The following is a 21,944-nucleotide window of genomic DNA, read 5'->3' as shown; positions in this document are numbered from 1 at the left end:
ACTACATCCTATACACTAAATAACCCCTTTATTAGAGACCCCCACCCAGTAGTGGGTTGGACTCATTTGGCCTTCAGATCTGCAGTAATTCATCGTGGTGTAGATTCCTCTCAGTGATGAAATCCTTCTGCAGGAATATTGGCCCCTGCGGACAGGAAGCTTCTTGTAGTTGCTGCAGATTAGATGGAGATGCTGACATGTTCTGATCAGCTGACAGGAAGGGGTCATCAATTCATGCTGCTTGTGCTAAATACTGGCAAAGCAGTGGATCGCCCTGTATCTCCACAGTGGGTCACACTGGCTGACATCTTGGGCTCCCCAAATGTATAGCAAACGGCATGTAAAAATACTTATAATGCGGGTGTTCGTTCTGCATTTTAGCCAAGACACATAAGCTGATGGGCATTCAGTGTATATGCAATGGTCTGTGTTGGTTCAGGCAGGATGAAGATGAACCTTAAAATATAATGGCCCTTTTGCACGGGACGCATGCAGCGTTGAACAATCACTTTGTAATTTGCCTCTAAATTATGTGCCAATTAATTCCATCATCAGATTTCCTTGATACAGAGCTCCAAATCATCTGCATAGACAAGTACAAGATAAAATTCTCTATCCTTGCAGCCACCACTAGGGGGAGCTCACTGATTTCAGATTTTTTTCAGGTCAATGCATAAATAGTGAGCCCCCCCCCCCTAGTGGTGGATATAGGTACATCTCATACATATTGTATTTTTCCAACAAAAATCTAATTGGACAACACAGCCATGTGGTAAAAGCTATAACAGTATGCCACGGGACCTCGTAACGGAACATTTTGTTGTGCATGTTCTTCATTTTTTGCAGTTCAAGCCCCATTTAAAAAGCAGTGTTAGCCTCGGCACGGCCCTCCCTGTGATGATGTAAGGAGACACCTGTGTGCTTTGTAGTCATTTACTTTGGTCTCGCTGTGATTGCTCAGGGCGGGGAGCAGGTGCAGCTTCAGGATCTGGGACAATAAGGGATACATAACCGCATCAGCCATGACGACATTGGACTCGTCTCTTTATTTCATGCACATTTCCATTATACTATTTACAGAGGAAGAACACAGAGAATTCAGGAATGGAGATTTACAGTGAAGGCTATCATGGAAAGTACCGTGCGGTCCAGAGAGCGCCGGCATCAACTTGTTCCTCGAGGCTACATACAAAAAAACAGTGTGACAGCTAACATAATTCAGTAATAAAATAAGATTACCATATGGCGCCACCTGGTGTCATACCATAGTAACTGCAGCTTTAAATCAAGTGTTCCTTCACTATCCGGCTGGGGCTACATCATGTTATCGCCTATGCAATGGAAAACGCAAGGGCGCGCCGTGATGTCACAGCCCAAAAGTTGCTGTGCGACTCCAAAAATTTAAGGGGATCTCCACTATTGCTGCATCCGGATGAATGCGTGTAGAAAGTGGTCACGGCAGCCAAGTACCTGGAAGCAGCAATACAGGTACATGACAAAGGGAGGCAGCCGAAATTTGCCAGCAACAATTAAAGATTTTTGCAGCTTTGAAAACACAAAAAAAAAAAAAAGTGTAGAAAAGTTTGCAAATCGTAAATAGCGACCTTCTAATAGTCACCTCCTCACGGCGAAGGCATTATTGTGCATGCTCTGGGGTTAGCATGGAGGTCACATGATAGGGAATGCAATCATGTGACCTCCATTCTTGGCTCTTAGGAGCAGAGGTCACGACAAAAAATGCATACACAGAAGTATGTTGCTATGGCGACCCCAGAGCAAGCATGACTGCAACAGTGAGGAGAGAAAAACAAAGTAGGGTGAAGAATACAAAGTTCAGAACAGCCATTAGGAGGCTATCCTGTCAGCATTCCTGCAGCTATTGGAACAGCAGAGAGAACCCACCGGCATGAAGGACGGCCCAACAAACCGCCACAACAGTTACTTTGATTCGGCTGTGCCCTGTATGTAAATTAGATTTCCCGTCCAATGGGCGCCCCATTACTAACGAGAGATCCTGGGCTTTCTGCAATACTCAACCTCGCCCCCGACTCTTGATTAACCGGCTAGCGTTATACTTGAGATATCAATCAGGAAGTAGGGGAAGGTGACTGAGGGATCAAACACCGATTTCATGGTAACTGCTGCCGCCAGAGCGACGAAGGGGTTACCATATCCCGTCCTCCACGCCAGCGTGGTTTCTGTTCTGCTGGGTCAAAAGCTGAAAATGCCCTTTAAGTATTTTCCAGCATGTATAGAATATGTAGTGCACATTACAGGTGTGTAGCGGGAGGGGAACTGCTTACCATCAGTGTTCTCACCTCCATGATGCCCTCTTCCGACACCGGGTCACATGATAATACCCCTCTCTGTGCCCGTGACATCACTTCAGGGGCCTGGGGCTGTTTGGCATATTTTAATAACTAAGCTAGACCCTCTCTGAGCTTCTGCATCAGCCACAACAGAGAAGGGGGCAGACTTGGTAAAGCAGGAGTGCAGTTAGTAAAGAGAAAGTGTCAAGTTTTGCAGGGTGTTGGGCTAGTGAGCCCAATTAGGAGGCACCTATAAGGGCTCAATGAAAGAGGGTGCATCTCTCAGAATAGGGCTCCATCTGCCATGGTGCCTGGGGAGAGGTGTACGCCGCTCACCGCCAGGCACAACAGGCAATGGATTCCCCCTGAGCTGACAAGTAAATGGTTGGTGACCTGTGGGGTTGTGAAGTTTTCACCTTAGTCCTAAATGTAGTGAGAATCTACTAGTGATATTTACTTAGCGGCCTGCGTGTTGTATTTTCAAGTGCAGTGAAAGTGCTAGAAAAATGTGCTGAGGTCAATGTAAAGAGAAAACTTGGTTGTGGATGTGCATTCCCAAGTGCAATGCCACCTATCTTATGACCAATTATGGCGATCACGGAACGTGATCAATTGCCTAATGTCACAGTAAGACCCTGCAATGACGGGTACAGAGAGGGCCCATACCATGTGACCTGGTGTCAGGACTGGGCTGGAAGTGGAAGTTCAGACACTGCTGGTCCGGGTAAGCAGTTCCCCTCCCCGCAGAGGCCTAAATAACGGTGACTCCCTTTACGATCTGCAGACAGCTGACCGCCATCAGATTGTAGTGTTAGTCTGCTGCAGATCTGCTACTCAGGAGACTGGGAAAGCTGAGTGACAGCCTGTGCAGCAGCTGCGATAACAGCCCAGCTTCCCTACAAACAGTAAGAGATTATTGTAACACCCATGCTGGGTCCTCTACAGCAGTGTTCCCCAACTCCAGTCCTTGGGACCCCACAGGTCATGTTTTCAGGATCTCCTCAGTGTTACAAAGGTCATGTAATTATTATCAGTGCCTCAGACATTGCCACAGGGGTTCTTACCATAGGAGATCCTGAAAACATGACCTGTTGGTGGTCCCTGAGGACTGGAGTTGGGGACCCCTACTCTACAGCATGAAGACCGGGCGCAGGAATAACCTATTGCACTGAGAACGGACGATTTCCCTTCTTACCCGCTGCAAAAAAAATAAATAAATACGGAATGTAAATCACATGACGGGATTCATGCATAGTCCGAGCTGCAAGGTGACTGGGCGAGGACATTATGTGCGGAGGGTCCTATAGGCAAGTCATAGTCCTTGCTTGGAACACACGAAGCGCCTCCTTCCATTATGGACGTGGGAAATGAGACTTTAATACGGTCGGAAGTTCCAATAGCTGGAAAATATGGAAATCTGTAAAGAGAATAAAGTGCCTGTTACTGGTGTGATGGAGCGGTGCCCCTAGTGGCCAGGCTGTATAATGGCACCATGTTATTAAGGTTAGGTCAAGGGGACATACTTTGTCCTTGAGCTGCTGGCAGAGCTGTAGAGATACGGTGAAGAAGACCAGGGCGTCGTTCAGCCACGGCACCACACACTCCACTTTATGAACATGGCTGACCTCGAAGCGCTGGTTGTTCAGCTCGCTGCGGGGAGAACAGAAAACACCAGAAGATAAATGTCCCCCCTCTCCGATCACATCCAGAGCTGCTTCTAGCATTCTACTGGTTGTCCTTGTAAACAGACCATGACTTAGCCCCACCGCGCTTCACTTTACCTGTATAACCCTCACCTATACTCCCACAATGCACTGCTCTCTAGTAGCAGGAAACCAGACAAGTTTTCTTTTAAGTTTAGCTTTGGATGTGAATAGAGATCAAAAGTAAAAGCCGGTTTCAAATAGATCTATAAACTCGTCCACAAGCCCCCCGCTCAGGTCCTGCACATGACATAGGTTATCACTTCTGCCTCAAAGGGCTTGTCTTACCCAAATAAGGTGCCCCCTATTCACAGGATTGGGGATAACTTACTAATCAGTGGGGGCAAGGCGGGCGGGCGAGCGAGCCGGAACCATCTCCAGCCCGCTCTGCCTCCATTCACTCAGCAATGATCATTCCTGTGTAAAAGCCCAGCAACGATCATCACATAGACTGCCTGTCTGGCATCTGCACTTGACAGGTCATCCCATGTAAAAGGGCCCTTTTGCTCCTTTTACATGGGCGACAGTTGTGTAAACGACTGCACGAGCGCTGACGTCACCACTAAGGTCATGAGCGCTTGTGCAGACTGAAAGACTTCTCGCTTGATTCTAGTTGGCTTCTCGCTCAGCGCTTCCCATTCTATGCGAAGCGGGGAGCGTTTACACGCAATGAGAAGCCAGCGATGCAGCAATAGTTTTTTTCGCAGACTGAGTCAGCGATAAAACAAAAAAAACGCTCACTATTCGTTCATGGTTGTTTAACACCGAACGATTATTGCTCAAATTCGTTCACTTAAATGAACTTGGAGCGCTAATCGTTTCCTGTTAACGGGCCCCGTGTGTTCCCGTAGTTGATCTGGTTACACTGACAGTGGATGAGGCCGGCTCGGATCACACCAGCTGACTCTGGTTTTATATCAAGTATTTGCCCCGTGCGTCTGAGTCTTTGTACTCACAACATGGCTCCAGGATTATGCAGCACAGAACTGCCCGCGGGTCGGAAATTCTAGAAGTGAAGAAAACAATGGTGAGATTACAGAAGGCGGAGGCCAACGGCAGACATAATGCATGGAAAACACCTAAGGAAGACCTAGGAGAACCCCTGGATGCCTGCAGAGCCCATGTTATCACAGATCAGCAGCAGCGCCGTCTCCGTGACCTACCTTGGTGGAGTTGGGTTGCAGGGCGTGCAGCTGGTAGACCAAGAGGCACAGCTTATTCACATTCACATAGAAGTTAAGCAGAACGTCCGCGGGGAGCGACGGGGTGAACATTTTCTAAGAGGAGGATCAGATAAGAGACGGTAATGAAGATCAGAGACACAAAGTCACACAATCCTGTAGCTGCTGCAGCTGTAGGTGCCGCAGTACTACAAGCTCCAGCATGTCATGTCTTGATATACGGAGGTCTGTAGTTCCACAGCAACCTACCAGCAGCAGGTGCCAGGCCACTGACCTAAGCCGTGCACCAAATACATAGAATAGTTACCGTCAGGCCGCTGGTGGCCACCTCTGGTAAGGTCATGGTCGCTGGTGTGGTGAGGCGATTGCGGGCTCTGGTTAACTGCAGCATCACAGCGTCCATCAGCTGTGGAGAAGAGGAAACATGGCGGGATCATAGATGTGGCAGCATAACGTCCGCAGGGTAAAGGTTGCACTGGTTGATCATTCTGTAACTGACATTCAGCCCTCCATGGCACATCGGAGGGGCGATTCAAGGCCCTCACCTTCAGCACCTCCGACCCAGTCTGGAACGTGTAGTTCTCCCCCCGGTTGGCAAGCAGGTAAATCGCCTGATTCACGTGGTTTCTGGCATCCTGAATCTGTGGAACCAAAAGCATTATTACCCGGGGCAGAAAAGCGCAACGTAGCCGCGGTTTCTGCCAAGGACTATGAGGCGGACCTACATCAGAAATATCTGACATGGATTCATTCATGTGAATAGGACCTGAAGGAGTATTCTCATCTCTGCTACTCGGGGCTGACATATTAATACCCGGCTGTACATGGCAGCTAGGATACGGACGCAGTGTAGCCGGCTGTACGGCGCCATTCCTGCAGCTCCAATCGACTTTTACAGGAGTTACGTAAACTACATGGAACGGTCTCGGTTGTTTTCGGATCTTCGCATGCAGCTGGAGTTGGCTGTAGGGCTGCGATCTTGAGATATATGCCAGTCCCAGCTGCTGGCAAGGCTATGCCATAAACGTCTGACATGGGAATACCCCTTCAATGGACTTGCATCAGACTGGAGACCACATACAGGGATGCCAGCTGCTCACACCACTGCAGTTCTGGCCGTGCTTGAGGCGATGCTCCTACCTGCTGCATCTTCCACTGCTTGTCATCCCGGAATGCAAAGTGAAGCAGCTGGTTGGTCCGCGTCACCTTCAGGTTCACTTCCTGCAAAACCAAGAAAACATGTAAATTAGTCACCGGAGGCTCAACGTGCAGAAAGTCTGTAACAGATCCCCCAGACATCGTGTGCCATTTATAATACTGGTAGTCCTGATATCAGAGGCACAATCGCTGCCTTAGTAACCCCCATCAGTCACTGACTACACCTGCGCAGGGCAAAGGAGAAACCGAACATGCGGTAACAATCTCCCAACATACGTTGTAGTGAATAATGGGGGGGGCTTACAAGGAGGCAACAGAGGGGTGACAATGGACGTGAGCAACCATCAAAATGACCCATGTTATTTTCTTGGGGTCTGCGAGGACTCTTCCATCCCAGGATGAGCGTACATGGAAGTGGGACACCATATTAGGGTGCTGATTAGGGGTTCTTACTCCACCCCCAGGGACCTGTATTGCAATTATGATTATAACAGTATTAAAGCGATCCTCTGTGCCACGTATAAGCCAAGATGCCAGGACTGCTTATTCGTCTGATCCTACAGGCTGTCCTGCCCGAGCGGCACTGACCAATCAGAGCAGCGTGTAGCACCGTAATCCCTTATTGATGGCCGATATGCCTTTTTACTGACTTTACTAATGGGCTTTAAACCTGTATATACAACTTTTTAAGCCAGTGGCTTGAATGAGTACTGACAGCCAGGCTCCTGCTCTAACAGCCAGGAACGGAGAAACCTCAGATTCTGGCAGCTTAACCCCTTACATGCCACAATCAGTAGCAACTGCAGCATGGAAGCGGACGACGGGGGGGGGGGGGGATTTGGGGAGGGGGGCTCCTTCTGTCACCCATCAGCACTCCGCAGTGTGATGACAAGCTATCAGCGGGTTCCCCCGCAGCCTGACAAAGGCCTCCATGTCTGCGGCCCTCGCAATGCAACTATGAAAACTGTTCGATCATTAAGGTAAAAAATAGGCCGGTCACTAAGGGGTTAAGAGTACTATTGCACTACCAAGCAGTGCGGCCATCTTGGTTTGTCCGAGACCGGAGGGTCCTCCATTTATTAGATCTCTGCTTGCTGGACATACTCACGGCTTGGCACAAGGTGTCCCCTTGTAGCGTCAGGACTCCCTTCACCTGGTCTGTGCTGTGAACGAAGAATACGTAAAGTCACCGCTAAAGGTCTACGGCCATACTAACTTGTGGCCCCCTCCCCGGCCCCTGTACTTACCTGGAGCTGCCCAATACGAAGTTCTCCTGCTTAGTGGCGCCATCCGCCGTGCCGCTCGGCAGGGTGAACCTGCGTGACGCCTCCTATGTAGGACATCAGAGAAGAAGGAAGCAAGATGAAATGAAAACTGCCCCCTACTGGTTAACCCCCTTACTGCTCTGTTGGTGTGTCTGGAGAGACCTAGAACTACACGGGGTCCAGGCGGCCATCTTGACTGATTTATCACATAATGCGCTGGGTATTTTCTTGCACACTCACCTTTAAGATGTCCTGCAGCTGCTTAAGAACCGAGTGCACCTCCTCCTTCAGGAGCCATTTGAACTCTTCTTCCTGCAAAATGGAGGATGGCGGGAATTTAGTCATGTGATATTTAGTAAATTTGAGCGCCTCTCCCATATAATACACTCCGTGACAAAACAAATAACGCGCCAAAGAGGAGCTGGAACCAGTAGAAACTTCATGCATTCCTACGTGTTAGTGATTACAGTATTACAGAAAAGAAGATTATTGGGGAATCGAGGACCCCACTCGCGGCCCGCCTGCACGGGCGCTCTAGGACCCCGCCTGTGGCCCGCCAGCCAGGGCGCCCTAGGACCCCGCCTGTGGCCCGCCTGCCAGGGCGCCCTAGGCCCCCGCCTGTGGCCCGCCTGCCAGGGCGCCCTAGGACCCCGCCTGCAAGGGCGCTCTAGGACCCCGCCTGTGGCCCGCCTGCAAGGACGCTCTAGGACCCCGCCTGTGGCCCGCCTGCAAGGACGCTCTAGGACCCCGCCTGCAAGGACGCTCTAGGACCCCGCCTGTGGCCCGCCTGCAAGGACGCTCTAGGACCCCGCCTGTGGCCCGCCTGCAAGGACGCTCTAGGACCCCGCCTGTGGCCCGCCTGCAAGGACACTCTAGGACCCCGCCTGTGGCCCGCCTGCAAGGACACTCTAGGACCCCGCCTGTGGCCCGCCTGCAAGGACACTCTAGGACCCCGCCTGTGGCCCGCCTGCAAGGACACTCTAGGACCCCGCCTGTGGCCCGCCTGCAAGGACACTCTAGGACCCCGCCTGTGGCCCGCCTGCAAGGACACTCTAGGACCCCGCCTGTGGCCCGCCTGCAAGGACACTCTAGGACCCCTCAGACCATCACACCAGCAGGGGGCCGTGTGCTGTGCAGGATTGAGGCGCTCATCCCAAGGTCTCCAACAGGGCCGCCGTCAGCACCCAAACAGACTGATAGAGGGGGCTGCTACTGCAGGATCAAACTACACAATGTTTGTTAGTATTCTGTAACTATGGAAACATAGCTCTGCATTGGAGCTGTGGACAGAAAACGGAGGCAGATTTCTAATTAGGGCTTAGGAAAAATGAAATCATTTTGCATTATGAATTTGGGCAAGAGAACAAATCCATAACTGGCAGCTCGCCAGCCGTCTTGTGTGATGGATTACAGGAGGTCTGCGGGGGGCAGTAATCTGGTGACCGCCGTGTTCGCTGCACGAAATGTGGCAGGAGATTAACAGCGATGTCCGGGATTGCAAGAAGAAAAAAAAAACTCTCCTGATTCATTCCAGAAGCTCCATGACGGCTGTCTGTGGGTTGTATCTGGTATTATAGCTCAGCTCCATTCATGTGATTATGGCCGGGCTGCAATACCAGACACAAACTGTGGACAAAGGTGGCGCACTTTACAAAAAAAAAGCAGTGATGCTTTTTAAATCATAGACAACCACTTTATTTGATCTGTCATGTCAAAAAACACTGAATCGTCCCTTTATTAGACCCCGGCCTCTCATGATTGGCGCTCCCCTGTATGGCGGTTCTCCCCGTGACCCCGGAGTGCAGCATAAAATCACGTGACCAGTTTTCCGTGGATCAGTTTCAGTGGGAATCCACATTAAATGGGAAGATCCAGCGATCTGAGTGACTTCCAGCGAGGTCCGGTCATCGGTGCTGGACTAGCCGGGGCATCACTGCCAACAGCGGGGGGGGGGGGGGGGGGGGGGGTCTTATGTAACAGTGTGGAGAGTATACAGAGAATGGGGCGATCAAGGGGAAAGAAAGCATTCAGTGAAAGGGGATCCTAGAAAGGGGTCAGAGGAGGATGTCAGGAATGGTTCTGACCAACAGGTGCTGCACAGTCAGGAGTGGCCAAATACAACACTGGTGCTCCGACTAATGTGTCTGAACGCACAACTCGCTGTTCCTTACCACGGATGGCTATAACAGCCGACAACCAGCTCCAGCGCCACTGTGTAAAAGGAAACCAGAAAGGTAATTAAAGCGCAAAGCTGGTATCACTGAGTGGCGGAAAACCATCTCCTGGTCAGATGGACCCAGATTTCTGTTGCTGATGGGAGGTCAGAATTTGGCACAAGCAGCATGAATCGATGACCCCTTCCTGTCAGCTGATCAGAACATGTCAGCACCTCCATCTAATCTGCAGCAACTACAAGAAGCTTCCTGTCCACAGGGGCCGATATCCTGCAGGAGGATTTCATCACCGAGTGGAATCTACACCGCAACGAATTTCTGCAGATCTGAAGGCCAAAGGAGTCCAACGTGTTACTGGATGGGGTCTAATAAAGCATATATTGGAGTCATCTTCTCCCCTCATCTTACCACTAGTGATAAGTTACGGCACAGCGGCGCCTCCTCACCCATCGGCTAATGATTACACAGATGACTGTCACTCATTACACGAGTCACTGATTTCTCCAAGGCCACAGAGCCCTCCGCTGCGCCCCCTATGACTTATTTACACGGCCCAAGGTCAAGCAGGCAGGGAGCGCTCTGGTCTACGTGATGGAATCTTCTGTATTTTGGGTGCCTCTCGTCTCCCGGAGTCTGGAGGTGGCCGGTCAGAGCCGGGTGCATGTGTGTTGTATACAGAGACTGGTGTTGTGGGTAGCGGTATGTACACAGACTCTGCAGAGGACAACGACTAATGTCACCAGTCCGCGTCAGAAACGCGCCAAAATAATGACCATATCCAATGGAGGGGAGGAGAGCCCACGCTGCGCCGATCCGGAAGACCACGTGCCCGAACCGCCAACACCGGAGATACCGGGCACTTCTGCTCTGGCGAAGGGGTGTGGTGTGGAGGCGAGGCCGGGCACAATTTGTGACCTTTGGGCTTTTGTTTGTAAACGCTGACAATAGAGGGTTTGTTGTTTCGGATATCAAAGGGCTTCAGCAGATCTGTAGAGAGGAAGGATGAGACTCAGCAGGTAGGATGGGAGGAGTAGTCGCACTGTGTGAGCAGTCTGCACTGGGTGCTGGATGTGTACGGGCCATCGGAGGCCGAGCCCTGTATAACGCCCCCTGTCTGGGGCCATCATAATAACTAAGCTTCATCTTAAAGGGGTTTTCCGGGAGTCCAAAATTAATGGCCCATCCTCAGGATAGGTCATCAATATCCAATCGGGGGCCGTAGCACTTGGGCGAGTGCTGTGGCCGCTTCACTGCATACTAGGCACAGCGCCGTATATTGTATAGCGGTTGTGCCTGGTATAGCAGCTCAGTCCCATTCACCTGAATGCAACTGAGCTGCTCACACGCCATGTGGCCAATGAATGTGACAGCACAGGCCACAGTTGATTGGTAGGGATCCCGAGTGGAGGACCCCCACTGGATATTGAGGACCTATCCTGAAGGTAAACTAGAGACTGGGGACTCAATGAGAGACTGCAGCAGTCACGGGATTTACTATGACATCATCTGTCACTACAAACTCCAGTGTGTTCACTCAGGAAAATGAAGGTCAGATGAGATGCAAAGCGATGAAGTAAACTCTCCACTATGTGTCACCAGTCCAAGCCCGGATTTTAATTTGGAATCTGCGGTAAGATGCGGACATTGAAAGGTATGAACCTTCGCTGGTTCGCTCAGGCATGCGGGTAGGAATTGCGAATTACGTGAGCAAAAGAAAAATCGCAGCATACTGTATTGTAGCGCGGATTCCGTGCAGATGGCCACAATTGAAGTCAATGGATGCTACTGCTCTGTCGGCTATACACAGTGCCTGAGCGACGGAAACGCTTGCAACGTCATAGGAAGATAGATAGAAAAGCTGGAATGCCGTTTGGAGGGGAACAGAGAAATCATTCTTCCGCGCCGACAATATGCTGTGCATAGTGTACATCCGTGCGGAAAAACGCTCGCATTCGCAATTTTTCACAATTACTTTCGGCAAATGATCACAGGTAATCTTACCCGTTCAGGTTAGACCGGCTTAACCAAGAAAGAAGAGCAGAGCCGCCTTAAAAAAAGATTAAACCCCCCCCCCCCAATTTTCATTTCCCCCCCCCTTAAAAAAATTTTAACTCCTTTATTTATCCATCGACGTCGCTGTATGAGGGCTTGTTTTTTGCGGGACAAGTTGTAGTTTTTATTGGTTCTGTTTAATGTACCGTATAATGGACTGAAAAACTTTACAAAAATTCTAAGTGGAGGGAAATAAAAAATTTTTAAAAAAAACAACGACATTCTGCCATCTTTTAGTGCGTCGACGAAGTTCAGCGAGGGCTCATTTTTTGCGGGATGTCCTGTATTTTCCTTCAATACCAAATTCGGAATACATACGACTTTTTGATCGTTTATTGTGTTTTTTCTGGGAGACAGGGTGACTGAAAAAGTGCACTTCTAGCGGGTTTTTTTGCCTTTTTTGGACGATGTTCACCGTGTGGGGTAAATAATGTACTACTTTGATTGAACAGCAAAAGAGGGGTGATTTAAACATAATTTTTTTTTTTTTTTTACAATTAATAAAACTTTATTGATCTTCTTATTACCTTTCTTTTAAGCCCCCTTGGGGGACTACAACATGCTTTGATTACTCCTGACAGGCAGCTTATCAATCCACCCCATGGGGATGGCTTTGTAGACAGTCTCCCAAGGCAGCCCTGGGGCCTTTTAGAAGGCCCCCAGCTGCCATGACACCTGCACGGCTCCCCCGATCTCACTGCGGGGGGGGGGCCCAAACAGGACCTTTAAAGGGATAATAGCCGCAATCGGCCACACGGCTGATTGCAGCTATTGCCCGCGGGTGTCAGCTGTAATAAACAGCTGACGCCCGCGCTGTATGAAGAGAGGTCACCCTGCGACCTCTCTTCATACAAACCCCAATGCTCCAGGACGTAAATGTACATCCTGGAGCGGGAAGGGGTTAAAATTCACAAATTACCAGGTCCTGATGGCACACACCTTCGGGTTTGGGGGAATTAAGCAATGTGAGAAGGCAGACCGTTGTTTCTTATATTTAGGGACTCGGTAGTAACGGAGTCTTTTCCACTGGGTTGGCATATAGCCAATGAGTTGCGGATATTTAAAAAAAAGAGGTCAAAAAATGGACCTGGAAACTACAGGCCCGGGATGTGGGCGGAGCTAAGCGCCCACCCTTTCCTCGCCCCTTGTCCATAGCCATCAATGGGAGGAGGCGGGGCGGACCGGAGCTTAGCATGTCATTGTTACCAGTGGTAATGTTAGACGGACGGCAATATCCTGGCAGCGTGGGTAATAATTTTTTGCTGGGATGGAGGGTTAGGGTTCGTTTCTGTGTGAGGCCTCTTTCACACGAGCGCATATCGGATGGCCGTTTTCACAGCCGGCCAATATACGCTACGTTGGGAGTGAAAAATCTGGTGAATGGGCGCAGATAATCAAACGTTTGTGCGCCTGTTCATATGGGCTGGTGAGGCCGACGCAAACACGCCAAGAGGGGGGGGGGGGGGGGGCGGAGCACAGAACGGGCGGGGAGGAATTATTACCCACGCTGTGAGGATATTGCCGGCCATCTAACATTACCACTGGTAACACTGACATGGAGAAGGACTTGGGGGGGGGGGGGTTGGAATTAGTTAAAGGGGTTGTCCCGCGGCAGCAAGTGGGTCTATACACTTCTGTATGGCCATATTAATGCACTTTGTAATATACATTGTGCATTAATTATGAGCCATACAGAAGTTATAAAAAGTTTTATACTTACCTGCTCCGTTGCTGGCGTCCTCGTCTCCATGGTGCCGACTAATTTTCGCCCTCCGATGGCCAAATTAGCCGCGCTTGCGCAGTCCGGGTCTTCTGCAGTCTTCTATGGGGCCGCTCGTGTAGAATGCCGGCTCCGTGTAGCTCCGCCCCGTCACGTGCCGATTCCAGCCAATCAGGAGGCTGGAATCGGCAATGGACCGCACAGAAGCCCTGCGGTCCACGGAGACAGAGGATCCTGGCGGCCATTTTCAGCAGGTAAGTATGAAGACGCCGGACCGCCGGGATTCAGGTAAGCGCTGTGCGGGTTGTTTTTTTAACCCCTGCATCGGGGTTGTCTCGCGCCGAACGGGGGGGGGGGGGTAAAAAAAAAAAAACACGTTTCGGCGCGGGACAACCCCTTTAACTGTAAGCTTAGCTGGAGCACCCAGTGTCAGGCAGCTGCTGCCAAGGCAAATAGTATCATGGGTGCATCACAAGAGGTCTAGTGGCACATGATGAGAACATTGTTCTTCCTCTTTACAAGTCACCGGTCAGACCACACATGGAATATTGTGGACAGTTTTGGGCATCGGTACTCCAGGAGGACATATCAGAGCTGGAGCGGGTACAAGGGCGGGCAACTAAAGTAATAAATGGAATGGGCGGACTACAATACCCAGAGAGGCTATCAAAATTGGGAGATTTAGTTTAGAAAAAGGACAGCTAAAGGGCGACCTAATAACTATGTATAGATATATCAGGGTACAATACAGAGATCTCTCCCATCATCTATATATACGGTACCCAGAACTGTCACAAGGGGGTGCCCTCTATGTTTAGAGGAAAGAAGGTTTCTACACAACATAAAAGGGGGTTCTCTACTGTAAGAGCAGTGAGACCGTGGTACTCTCTGCCTGAGGATGTGGCGATGGTGATCTCACTAGAAGAGTATAAGAGGGGCCTGGAGTGTAATAATATTACGTTATATCACTGATTACTCAGAAGGGTCGGTGATCCGGGGATTATTCTGTTTGCCAGATGGAGTCAGGAAGGAATTGGTTTCCCTAAAATGAGGACAACGGTCTTCTACCTCATTGGGCGAGGCTGGCTGTAGTGTTCCTCACTGGGCTCAGTGCCAGGCAGTGCCGACACCTCCCCGATCACTACTTACAGTCAATGGAAGCTGCTGAGCCTTGTAGTACCAGACCGGGCTGATGCTTCCAGCATTGTCAATGGGCCCAGTGATAAGCTGATCAGTGGGGATCCCGAGCAGCAGAGCCCCCTGAGGAGAGGTAATCCGTAGTGTCTTAAAGGACCCTCTTAAGGTGCCCGTACACACTAGACTCCGCTCTGCTCTCGGGTGATTACTCTACCAGACGGACAGAACTCGCATGGAGGAAGAACCCCTTCACTGGCTCAGATGGATGGAGTGATCTTGCTGCGTGTCCGATTGGCTGAGATCACTACATACACGTCGGTGTCTCGGGGCGACCGTGTGCCGTCCGCTGCGAGGGGCGCCAAAGAGTCACAACCCGCTCCTGGCTGTGTGAATACGGCCTACAGTTGTGACTGTTCATTAACAAAGCGCATGGTTTCAGCCGACCGGACGGACTCATCGCCTGGACAGACGACAGATCTGTCATGGAGAGAGCGATGAGGTCCATTATCCATCACTGAGCGGCGTAAACAAGCGCGACGGCCACATGAACCACAGTGTGCGGCTGCGGCACGGACGTTCACCTGGCGAGAGGAGCTTACTCCTGGCCATCTGTACGGGCCGCTATACTGGCCCTCTAAATCCCAACGCTTGTCTGCGCCGCTCATCTCTCCTCCGAGGACACAAGAAGCTGTAAATATATAAGAAGCCTCAGAACTGAGCGAGCCCCCGCCGGGCGAACTACAATGGCGCAGACACACAAAACGCGTCCCGGACTGCAGGGGTGTCAGGGGGGCCCCAGTACAGTCAACGCTAATATATGTACAGGACCTATACCCAACGGGGGCCGGACCCTCCTGAACAGATAGTGCCCTCCGGGGTGACGTCTGAGCCTGAAGGAGGGTATCAGACATATCTTATATAATAATAAACTTTATTTGTATAGCGCCAACATATTCCGCAGCGCTTACATAGACAGGGGGAATACAGAAAGACAAAATACAAACATTACAGAACCACGGTTACATAGTAATCAGTTGATGGAAACAATAGGGGTGAGGGTCCTGCTCCAACGAGCTTACATACTACAAGTAATGGGGGGATACAGAAGGTAAAGGGGCTGGAGATGTGCACTGTATGGTGAGGTGGAGTGTGAGGGATGCTATACACATAGACAATGGTCAGACATTTAGCCGTGTGACGGCAGAATCGGTGTGACTGCAGGAGCGGTTTATGATGGCTAGCAGGGATTGCAGTCAGTAGGTCAGGGAGCATGTTATCAGGCAGCATACAGAGGGGTTTGTTTAGGGTATGCGGTATGCCTCCCTGAAGAGGTGCATTGTTAGAGCACGCCTGAAGTTCTGCGAGTCCTGGATTGCTCGGGTAGCCTTTGGTAGTGCGTTCCAGAGGACCGGTGCTGCTCTGGAGAAGTCTTGGAGGCAGGAATGAGAAGTTGAATTAAAGGGGCGCTCAATCTGGTTTCGTTAGCAGAGTGGAGAGCCCGGGCTGGTTGATGGATTGAGATGAGGGAGGCAATATAGGGGGCGCTGCGCTGTGGAGGGCTTTATGGATGAAGGTAGTGAGTTTAAATTGAATTCTGTATTTAACGGGCAGCCAGTGCAGTGACCGGCACAGGGCAGAGGCGTCCGAGTAGCGGCTAGACAGGAAGATGAGCCTGGCTGCCACATTCAGGATGGATTGGAGAGGGTAGAGTCTGGAGCAGGGGAGGCTGATCAGCAACGAGTTGCAATAATCGAGCCGGGAGTGGATGAGGGCAACAGTAAGCGTTTTTAGCGTGTCCACAGTGAGAAAAGAGCGGATTCTTGCGATGTTCTTGAGGTGCTGCTGACATGTTCGGGTGAGAGATTGGATGTAGGGGGTAAATGATAGATCAGAGTCGAATATGACCCCAAGGCAGCGGGCATGTTGTCTAGGAGTTATGGTGGCGCCACACACTGAGATGGAGATGTCAGGATGAGGGCGGTTAGTGGAGGGTGGAAATACCAGTAGGTCAGTTTTAGAGAGGTTTAACTTTAGGTAGAGAGAGGACATAGTGTTAGAGACAGCGGACAGACAGTCAGCGATGATTTGGAGTAAAGGTGCAGAGATGTCACGGGAAGAGGTGTATAGCTGGGTGTCATCAGCGTAGAGGTGGTATTGGAGGCCAAATCTCCTGATGGTTTGTCCAATAGGGGCAATACATGCAGATAACCACCACCCACCACTGCTCATCATCACCATGTGACACCCATCACATAACAACCACCCACCACTACCCATCTCATCATCACCATGTGAAACCCACTGCACCCATCCAGTAACAGCCACCCACCACTACTCATCATCCCCACATGACACCCATCTGATAACAACCACCCCCCACTACTCATTCTCCCCACGTGACACCCATCAGATAACAACCACCCACCACTAATCATCACCATGTGACACCCATCAGATAACCACCAACCACTACTCATCCTCCCCACGTGACGCCCATCAGATAACCACCCACCACTACTCATCCTCCCTACGTGACAGCCATCTGATAACAGCCACCCACCACTACTCATCATCACCACCCACCACTACACATCCTCCCCACGTGACACCAATCAGATAACAACCACCCACCACTACTACTCATCCTCCCTACGTGACACCCATCAGATAACAACCACCCACCACTAATCATCACCATGTGACACCCATCAGATAACCACCAACCACTACTCATCCTCCCCACGTGACGCCCATCAGATAACCACCCACCACTACTCATCCTCCCCACGTGACAGCCATCTGATAACAGCCACCCACCACTACTCATCCTACCCACGTGACACCCATCAGATAACCACCCACCACTACTCATCATCACCATGTGACACCCATCCAGTAACAACCACCCACCACTAATCATCATCCCCACGTGACGCCTATCAGATAACAACCACCCACTACTACTCATCCTCCCCACGTGACACCCATCTGATAACAACCACCCCCCACTACTCATCCTCCCCACGTGACACCCATCTGATAACAACCACCCCCCACTACTCATCCTCCCCACGTGACACCCATCAGATAACAACCACCCACCACTACTCATCCTCCCCACGTGACACCCATCAGATAACAACCACCCACCACTACTCATCCTCCCCACGTGACACCCATCAGATAACAACCACCCACCACTACTCATCATCACCATGTGACACCCATCCAGTAACAACCACCCACCACTACTCATCCTCCCCACGTGATGCCCATCAGATAACAAGCCACTACTACTCATCCTCCCCACGTGACGCCCATCAGATAACAACCACCCACCACTACTCATCCTCCCCACGTGACACCCATCAGATAACAACCACCCACCACTACTCATCCTCCCTACGTGACACCCATCAGATAACAACCACCCACCACTACTCATCATCACCACCCACCACTACTCATCCTACCCACGTGACACCCATCAGATAACAACCACCCACCACTACTCATCCTTCCCACGTGACACCCATCCAGTAACAACCAACCACCACTAATCATCATCCCCACGTGACATCCATCAGATAACAACCACCCACCACTACTCATCACCATGTGACACCCGCTGCACCCATCAGATATCCACCCACCACTACTCATTTCATCATCCCCATGTGACACCCCTGCTGCCATCAGATAACCACCCACCACTACTCATCATCATCACCAAGTGACGTCCTCTGCATCCATCAAATAACCACTACTCATCTAATTATCACTATGTGACACCCATCACATAACAACCACCCACCACTAATCATCAACACCATGTGACAACCACTGCACCTATAAGATAACAACCACAACTAATCACCACCATGTGACGCCCCCTGCATCCATCCGATAACAACCACTTACCACTACTCATCATCACCATGTGACACCCACTGCACCTATAAGATAACCAACCACCACTACTCATTATCAACATGTGACGCCTCCTGCATCCGATAACAACCACCCACCACTACTCATCTCATCATCACCATGACATTCGCGGCACCCACCACTACTCATCACCATGTGACACCCGTTGCACCCATCAGATAACAGCCACCTACCACTACTCATCATCACCATGTGACATCCCATCAGATAAACAACCACCCACCACTACTCATCTCATCATCAGTATAAACAGATAACAGGAGACTACTGGTAGATGAGATCACAATTTTAAGTGCTCGCCAGTAACTGTAAAACCGTGAGCTTATTATAGTGCTGGAGTGTTATAAGAGGAGTTATATGATGCCACTGTCTGGAGGTTATATCAGTGCTGGAGCGTTATAGGAGGAGCTGCTGATATGACATATGTGATGTATCAGTGCTGGAGCGTTATAGGAGGCACAGGGAATATCAGTCACAACTTCTGTAAACCGTCAGGAGGTTATATCAGTGCGGGGAATGTTATCAGAGGAGCTGCTGATATCACATATGTGATGTATCAGTGCTGGCTGATAACAGGGAACAACAGCATATATTCACCAATCTGTAACATGAAATGGGGGATACCAGGGAGCAACAGACTGCTCTCTACCAGCGAAGCAGGATGGTGGGATTACTGCGTCTGGCGGTTGGTAACCGGACACCATTGTTTCCCAGTGGCTCCTGTATGAGAAGCACATGTCCTGGATGGGAGGGGGGACCCTCTTATAACAGGCTTCCACTCACTGACAGCAAGCAGAGATCGTGTGTGCAACAAGGACAGTCCGACTGTGCAGAAGAAAGCCCAGCACTGCGTCCTGGGAGAGCGGGGCTGGGTGGGAGTCCCATAATGCACTGCAACCAGGGGGCTACCATACTAAGGGGCAACATCGCCCCCCTGAGGTGTGACTGGGGCAGAGGGGCTGTGGGGGCTCCAGAGAGGATCTACTACTAATGCTGTAAGAGTCTGCACCCCAGGAGCCTCACCTGTAGTCCAGCATCTGAAAGTCCAGAAACACTACAACTCCCAGCATGCCCTGAGCTAACAGAATGTCATCACCAGAACCTCCACTGTAACCACCTGTAATCCGGAACGTGAGGCAGAGGTGCCGGATCATCAGATGGTCACAGACACGCCTGCAGCATGCACTACGGACTACAACTCCCAACCGGCGGTGGTCAGGGCATGCTGGGAGTTGTAGTCCACAGCGCTTCGTGGCACATCTTACAAACCTTTCCATGAACATCTGCGCCATATTTATAAAACATGGCCGCAGGATCCATTGCTGCTCGGCGTGACGGACGGACGATGATACCGTGCGGACTGTAAACGCACAACGGCGCGGCCGCACCTAATGTTACCAGGAAGATGGCGAGAAAATGGCGCAACGTATGAGATATTTTCACCATTCTTTCAGGAAAGGGTTAATACATCATCGGATACTTTACGGCGACGGGGCCGGGTTCAGACGAGGCGGTTATTTTTTACGTACGGTCAGGAAACGTAAATAAATACAGCGAATTCGTGACAAGTGCATCATTTCTGCGCGAGCTGTCGCCGTGACGACGGTATCCGGGGGTGCGGGCCGGTACGGTCACGGAAGATAAAATTGCGCGGCGCAATCACGTGTAACACAAATAACCGCAACGGCTTTTTACGTTCACGGTTGCAGTTTTAATGCTTTTTTATGGAAGGCGATCGCGCCATTCATATTAACAAGGCGAGAAATAGTGGAAGTCAATAGATTGTCAGCTCCTGGGCTCAGTGCATCCCATCCCTGTCAGCTGGAGACCGGCAGCAATCCCCCGCACGCCCGGCCGCATGACGTCATGCAGACACACCGGCCCACCATGACTGTCCGCCCCGGCACTCACCAGCACCCTCCGCTCCGCGCCGCTGGCAGCTGCTGTGGCCATCCTGCGCCTTTCTGGCAGCGGGCGACACCTCGGAGACGATTCGGTCGGTAGAAGCCCCGCCCCCTTCACCTCTTTGGACGGTAACATCAAACGGCGCTCCCTGATTGGGCCGCAGAGGAAGACTGCCGTTCGCTCATTGGCGAGAATTCTCAACACGCCGCTCGGTGATTGGGAGGAGAGGGGCTTGTGTTGTTGTAAGGTAACAAGCCCCGCCCTCTGCCGGTGTATCAGCCTGCTGGTTGGCTGAGGGCTGGTGAAGCGCGTGAGGGAGGGATATAAAAGGAGACGGAGCTGTGAACGTGATAGAAGTCCTAAGTCGCTGTGCCAGCAGCACGCAGATGGCAGGGCTTATGGGCATCTTAAAGCAGCTGGTTACATTTTTATTAACCCCTTCAGGCTGTGCCCCCAGCGGTGTAGGATACAGTGTATATAGCATAGGAGCTGGACGTAGAGCTGCATCGGTTACACTTCCGATCATTAACCATTTAGTCAGGTGACTTGCAGACACTTTAGGGATCTCCACGCGGTTCTGTTTTGTACGGCTTCTTTCGGTTCAATCATTTGCATGACGGCGTCATGCGGCGCGTTCGTCGGTCAGGTCAGCTTTGATGGCGTCATCCGGCGCGGTCTTCGTCGGTCGGGTCAGCTTTGATGGCGTCATCCGGCGCGTTCTTCCGTCGGTCGGGTCAGCTTTGATGGCGTCATCCGGCGCGTTCTTCCGTCGGTCGGGTCAGCTTTGATGGCGTCATCCGGCGCGTTCTTCCGTCGGTCGGGTCAGCTTTGATGGCGTCATCCGGCGCGTTCTTCCGTCGGTCGGGTCAGCTTTGATGGCGTCATCCGGCGCGTTCTTCCGTCGGTCGGGTCAGCTTTGATGGCGTCATCCGGCGCGTTCTTCCGTCGGTCGGGTCAGCTTTGATGGCGTCATCCGGCGCGTTCTTCCGTCGGTCGGGTCAGCTTTGATGGCGTCATCCGGCGCGTTCTTCCGTCGGTCGGGTCAGCTTTGATGGCGTCATCCGGCGCGGTCTTCGTCGGTCGGGTCAGCTTTGATGGCGTCATCCGGCGCGGTCTTCGTCGGTCGGGTCAGCTTTGATGGCGTCATCCGGCGCGGTCCTCGTCGGTCGGGTCAGCTTTGATGGCGTCATCCGGCGCGGTCCTCGTCGGTCGGGTCAGCTTTGATGGCGTCATCCGGCGCGGTCCTCGTCGGTCGGGTCAGCTTTGATGGCGTCATCCGGCGCGGTCCTCGTCGGTCGGGTCAGCTTTGATGGCGTCATCCGGCGCGGTCCTCGTCGGTCGGGTCAGCTTTGATGGCGTCATCCGGCGCGGTCCTCGTCGGTCGGGTCA

At 51.4% G+C, this 21,944-nt stretch overlaps 1 protein-coding gene across 1 annotated transcript; it reads right to left on the bottom strand.

Moving 5' to 3' along the window:
* Positions 1–1,027: 1,027 nt before the first annotated feature.
* Positions 1,028–20,671, bottom strand: ROGDI (rogdi atypical leucine zipper). The gene is made up of 11 exons (XM_066576716.1): positions 20,562–20,671; positions 7,857–7,928; positions 7,599–7,681; positions 7,460–7,514; positions 6,334–6,414; positions 5,739–5,834; positions 5,501–5,599; positions 5,176–5,289; positions 4,969–5,018; positions 3,833–3,959; positions 1,028–3,726 (listed from the first exon to the last, which is right to left on the bottom strand). The coding sequence occupies exons 1-11, from the start codon at positions 20,601–20,603 to the stop codon at positions 3,685–3,687; spliced, it is 861 nt and encodes a 286-aa protein (XP_066432813.1). The 5' UTR covers positions 20,604–20,671; the 3' UTR covers positions 1,028–3,684.
* Positions 20,672–21,944: the final 1,273 nt, after the last annotated feature.

The sequence above is a fragment of the Eleutherodactylus coqui genome, chromosome 8, assembly GCF_035609145.1.
Source record: "Eleutherodactylus coqui strain aEleCoq1 chromosome 8, aEleCoq1.hap1, whole genome shotgun sequence".
NCBI lineage: Eukaryota > Metazoa > Chordata > Amphibia > Anura > Eleutherodactylidae > Eleutherodactylus > Eleutherodactylus coqui.
The sequence above is the reverse complement of the archived record's forward strand: the minus strand, read 5'-3'. Positions and strand labels throughout refer to the sequence as shown.

Excerpts from the sequence above, each read along its gene's own strand:
- ROGDI (XM_066576716.1), bottom strand. The coding sequence starts at position 20,603 with ATGGCCACAGCAGCTGCCAGCGGCGCGGAGCGGAGGGTGCTG. Across the intron at positions 7,515-7,598 it reads TTCGTATTGGGCAGCTCCAG|CACAGACCAGGTGAAGGGAG; the intron begins GTAAGTACAGGG and ends CTTCGTTCACAG. Across the intron at positions 5,835-6,333 it reads AGCAGTGGAAGATGCAGCAG|ATTCAGGATGCCAGAAACCA; the intron begins GTAGGAGCATCG and ends TTGGTTCCACAG.